The 5,845-nt window shown below is 42.1% G+C and overlaps 1 protein-coding gene across 1 annotated transcript; it reads right to left on the bottom strand.

The window, feature by feature from the left end:
* Positions 1-4,315: 4,315 nt before the first annotated feature.
* Positions 4,316-5,040, bottom strand: LOC108780097 (GSK-3-binding protein). The gene has a single exon (XM_018547689.1). The coding sequence runs from the start codon at positions 5,015-5,017 to the stop codon at positions 4,409-4,411; it is 609 nt and encodes a 202-aa protein (XP_018403191.1). The 5' UTR covers positions 5,018-5,040; the 3' UTR covers positions 4,316-4,408.
* Between the last annotated feature and the right edge of the window lie 805 nt (positions 5,041-5,845).

Raw genomic sequence — 5,845 nt, 5'->3', positions numbered from 1 at the left:
AATTATTTATTAAAATTTAGTACGTTTTCTTTCAACGTACGGATGGATCTCTGTCTCTCGTTTCTCCATCCTCGCGTGAAATGAATCACGCAACAATGGAGCACCATCTCATGCAACGCACGCGTACAGGCGAGCTTGTACGTGCGAATACAATGTATGTAACAGCGTGTCTCTCCTCTAGCGATCGATAGCGATAAGTAGCTATGCACTAAAACATGCACAGAGAAAAGGACGTAAAGCTAAAAACGTTATCTACTATTATACAGATCCACGTTAACGCGCGGTCCTTACTTCCTCCCTCGCGTCTGTTTCTTTTTTTTTTTTCTCTTTTCTCCCGGGGATTCCCCGCAACGTCTTACCTAAATCTTTGACATTCTTACGTCTCTTCGTTAATACTTCAGCGCCCTTTACCCTAAACGTACGACGATTGAAATTTTTTAGCGATTTCTCTTCACCTCGTAAGTCCTTTAATTCTACTAATGAATTTCCAAATCACACTCTATCCTCGACATACAATTTCATAAATAGACACAGTCCCAACTGAGCTACGGAACTTCCGTTTACAAAATGAATATCAGTCCGATACTTCTTTGTCGACGTAAACGTCGTCGTGTAAAAAGCTTCTTTCTGACCCTTCTTCCTTATTTCCGTTTTTCCAAGATACTGTCGAACGAACGACAGTATCTTATACCCTTTAAGATTAAGGACGCAGCTGTCGGAAACTAAACCGAGCCTAAGTTAAGCTATCAATGATCTCGCCTTACATTGATCGGCTGGTCCGCTCGTTGCGCTCTTCATGAAAAAATAAATGAGATCATTGTGTCTCTGTGTGTCCCCCTAATACTTCCGCCATGCAAAGGCATCGATAATCGTTGATCGGTCGCGAATACGCGAGTTATATCCGTTTCCATCAATATAAATTAAAATATAATAAGTAATGCCTATAAGAGCCAACACAGGATGAAATATACAATTTATTAAATTAGTATAACGTATACGTTTCGACCCTCGTTTTGGGTCCTCTTTAGTACAAAAAAAAAACACCATTAAATCTAATTTCGTAACATTATTTTGTTATGTCGCAATTGTAAAGATTGTGTCCTATCTTGTAAGAATGTTAACATCAATTTGGCAAAATTGTTATAGAAAAAGGATAAAAAAACTGTAACTAATTTTATTTAAAATATAATTTATAACTTTAATCTTAATGTGATTCTTTATCTTTTTCTAATTCTTAGAATTAGATAAGAGTAGGTTAAACCAAGGTAAAAATTAACCTACGTTGATGCAAACGGGAATTACTCGTTCAAAATGGACTTATCAGGATTGTCACAATTCCTCATCTTAAAATTATGCAACTTTTTCCTGATTTTTAGACAAAACTTCATGATTCTCCCTGATACTTTTAATACTTCGACATTTTATGTATTTTCATTCTAATTCGAAAATTGTCAAATATTTTGTTGTAAGAGCAATTTAACATAGCAATATGAATTACTATTAATTATTATCTACTATTGATATTGCTGACACTGCTTCTATTTAATTATTAGATTAGTATAATAGTATGCCAAAATTGCATAGATGTGAAGTACACGCATTAAACTTCTTTAAAACTAAAAATTGTAATTTTACTAAAAAAAAGATCTACAAAATTTCCAGACTGATTTTTCTGATCATTTCCCTGATTTCCAGTTTTATAGCAATCTTGACTGTGTAATCCTGGATCAGGACCTGATTGTCCATGTCTAACAACTCGAAAAGTATTTTTGATACTCACGTACTCTTTCTCTCTCTTCATCACTCTCGTACGTGCTCGGTACAACTTTATATTCTCATGCGAAGTCTGTGCTAAAAAAAAAAAACGTGCCGAATCTAAAACATTTGTAAGTACTGTAATTTAATTCGTGACAACGCGGAGATTGTCCTTCGTTGAACTTTGACTTCATTTTTGTTCGAAAAGTTATAACAGCGACGACCCGCCTTCGTCGCGCTCGGTGACTCTGGATTTCTTTGCGGGTGGCATTCTGATTCTAACGGAAAGCTTCCATTTATAGAACGTCGACGGGAGGTTCTCGTGCATCGCGTGAGATAACGATTCAGCGCAGTAAATCGATAGGCGAGCAAGATTCGCCGTTTAACTCGCAGGTAACCGGCGGTGAAATCTTGAAGACAGACATTATGTTCCCGGCTCTGAGGATTAAAAAGTTTCCGCGGTACCGTTTTTCGAATTCGAACGGCAAACTCACGTTTAATAATGCGGGTTCGAGAAAGAGACTGTCATACAATAATTACAAACTAATTAACAACTATTGTTTTGTAGTACTTGTGTGTTTACGGTATCCTAGGCAAGTTGTAAAGACTCTTTATTATGCCAAGTTACAGTCGTTATCTCTATAGGGATATTAAACTGTAAATCCTCCGATGCCACTCGCAAACAAACTCCAATTACATAAAACAAATAATTGTATTATTAAACAGATACAATTGTACTAAAACTTTATTATACCTTTCTTTCTTGTTTAATGCTACAATCGAATCGCTTACTCGGAATTAATTAACACAGACTTCTTATGCAATTCGACCAAGATAGTCTGCGCGAGATGATGAATATGCTAAATTAACTCTTCAAATACCGTACGAACGTATAATTAATAATAAATAATTTTTAGAACAACGCGCGCGAGGACGTTAAAAAAATAGTCGCAGATGTCTTTTCATCAAACGTCGAAGAAATAACAAATCTCTAACCAGCAGAGCTTCGTCAAATGAAATATATTTAAAGAAAATATGTCATATATATATGTTTAATCGTTATTCGCTTAGTATTTGAAGCGTTAATGAAGTGTTTTACGACGAATCATCCATATGATACGGGTACTCTACACTGTGATAACGATATCTATCGATATTTTAAAAATTACAAGATACCATGCACAACAAATATATTAACACATACGCACTGAAAAAATGCACTAAATTTTAATAAATATTTATCAAATGTAAACATATTCCAAGCTTAAAACATCAGCTTGAACCGTATTATTGCCTCAACGTCATTATGACAATGTCGAGGAATTTGTAGCAGCAAAAATGAGACAATTTGGGCTTTAAAGAGGATGTTACAACCGTTTGGCTGCGCAATTATTTTGCTGCGAAAACTATGTATATTATTTGATACAAGATTTAGGTATCATTTTTTTGAGTAAATAAACACTTACTCTAAAATTTAGCGTTAATACTATTTAAATATTTATCGAAATTTAGAAAATGTTTTCGTTATATATGTATTCGATATGCATATATATCGATATACATGTGCGTGTTTATACACTAAATACACAATTTATATGTACATATATTTGTTGCTCGGTACTTGAAAATGTATACAAAGAATCGTATCGGCCTTGCACTGCGATTATCGCCAATGATATTTTCCAACGGTTCGGAATACCGATAATCATCGTTAACACCCTACGGAGCACCAATACAGAAAAGGAACATATTGCGTATGGCTTCTGAACGCGCGGATGACGCATTAACGGCTATTTCTACCAACGTAGATTAACTTTAATCTCAGTTTGACTTACTTTTTATCTGTTTGTAGTTTCTACAAATTATACCGGCTTCTATCGCGACGTAGATTAACTTCAACTACAATTCAACTTACTCTCCATCTTTCTCTAATTCTTAGAAATAGAAAAAGTCGCGAACTGAGATTAAAATTAGACTATACATTAGTATAGAAAGGGGCACGAGTAAAAGATGAAAAGTAAAATCGAGGAGATTATAGTTAATCTACATTGATAGAAACAGGCACGTCGCGACACTACGTTGAGTTCGCCAGCGATATTTAATAAATGATCTCGAGATATACCGAAGCGATGTAGAACAGTATAGAGGAAAGGAACATCTCGCGTGCGCGTTTCGAAACGGTGGTGAAGCGAGTCGAGCGGGGTGCGGGCCGCGTTGGCGGCCATAAGTCTTCCACGTAGGTCCGTCCGCGAGCGTCGATGCAGGCGAAGCTATCGCGCCGCGCCGCGCAGCGCCGACAACGCAGCGTATTTACAAACACGGCCATGTAAGGCGAGTTCTCGCCTAATTGTGTTTACACACACGCACGTACGTGGTGCACGCACACGCCGTCGTCTCCCACGCGGCCGAAACGCGTTTACATAGGATACCCTTCTTCCTTTCTTCTTCAACGGAATCCTCTACTTTTCGAGACACTTTCCGTCCCGTGTCACAAAAGAAGCGATACCTAAAATCTCGTTTCTTCCACTGAGAGCAAAATAAAGGAAAAGAACGGGTCGGAAAAGGGGCCACGGGATAAAGCGGCATTGTGTTCACGACGAGAACGTATAGGAACGTCTGTAAAAGTTTTCCCCAAGCATCGCCATCGGGCGGCTCACAGTTCCAGAGGGTCGTACATCGGCGGCAATGGCTCGTCTTCGGAGTCGTAGAAATACGGTTTTCTGCGATATCCACCACCGGACCGTCGCACGTCGTCGTCGTCATCGTCCTCCTCCTCCTCATCGTTCACCACGTCGTCCTCGTCCACTTCCGAGCTCGAGAGCTCGTCGAGGTTCTCCTGCAGCCTCTTGACCGCCTCCTTGATGAGGCCGCCTTCGCGCAGCAGTTCCTGAAGTACCTCGTACGGGTCATCGTCCACCCTCCTCTCGCTCCTCTTTAGATGGTTGTGATAATGATGATGATAATGGTGATGGGCAGCAGTCACGTGATGCTGTTGTTGTTGCTGCTGCTGGCCGTTGGACCGCAGACCGCAGACCTCGCAGCCGGCAGCCGGATCCGCCCAGGAACGCGCCGGCACCCGGTACGGCGACGGCCGACTGTTCTTGCAGCTGATGCTGGACTTGGCCTTCAGACTGGACAGCCGTAGGTTCTCCTTGATCTGCGACACCAACAGGTCAACGTCGCGCGTCAGGAACGCGTCCGCCTGCGCCGCGCCGTCCGGCATCACGCCGATCAGATACGTCGTCTCCTCGGCACTCGGCATTCTCGATGTTGACGCGCGGAACACGCAACGCAAACTGTCGCGAGCACAATAAACAGACTATGCAACGAGGTTTCTCTCTATGTTTTTCTTCTCTCTCCTTCTAACGCCAGATATCACTGTCTCTCTTTTCTTTTTTCGGCGTTTACTTGGAGTCCTTTGTAATAATAAACAGACGCAGGTAGGGGGTAGAGAGAGAGCGTTCACTTTCAGAAAGTCCCTTTTCCTATGAAAGAATATAGGCACCACGGTCGTTTCCCGATTAGCGATTCGTTCTCGTCTGATTCTCGTCTGATTCTCCCCGAGACACGTCGTCAACAATAACACGCATACACTATAGCGACGTGTATATATACGAGAGCACGACGGAATATCCACGTACAGGCGCGCGTCCGTGCGTAATCGGACGGGGATGATTCACTGGGCAAATACGCGGGGCGGCGCGATATCCTCTCCGCTCGCTTTCTCGAAACGTCGCGTCGTCGGCGGAACGCAGACGACGGGAGTCGCGCGCGTCCAAGCGCACGGCTGGCTGTTGAATGAACTGCCCGCGCGCGAGTACGAGCGTGCGGCTAATCTACGCGCATAAACAAACGCACACCAACGCGCCGCGCAGCACCAGCTGCACAGAGTTAGTTTTCCTCTCCACTATGCGCTACACCAGCCGCACATTGTTTTGCTTCCAGGCCGATCGAACGTATACAGTGCTTCTCTCCTCTCTCTCTCTCTCTTCGAGGATCAGGGAGTTGCACAACGCGCGCATACGCTCGTTACACGCACCTACTCAGCTCCGATGAGGTAACGCACTGTACTGGGGAGGGGAGGGGGGGG

The sequence above is a fragment of the Cyphomyrmex costatus genome, unplaced genomic scaffold (genome assembly GCF_001594065.2).
Source record: "Cyphomyrmex costatus isolate MS0001 unplaced genomic scaffold, Ccosl1.0 scaffold67, whole genome shotgun sequence".
Classification (NCBI taxonomy): domain Eukaryota; kingdom Metazoa; phylum Arthropoda; class Insecta; order Hymenoptera; family Formicidae; genus Cyphomyrmex; species Cyphomyrmex costatus.
This window is presented reverse-complemented; position numbering and strand designations above follow the sequence as displayed.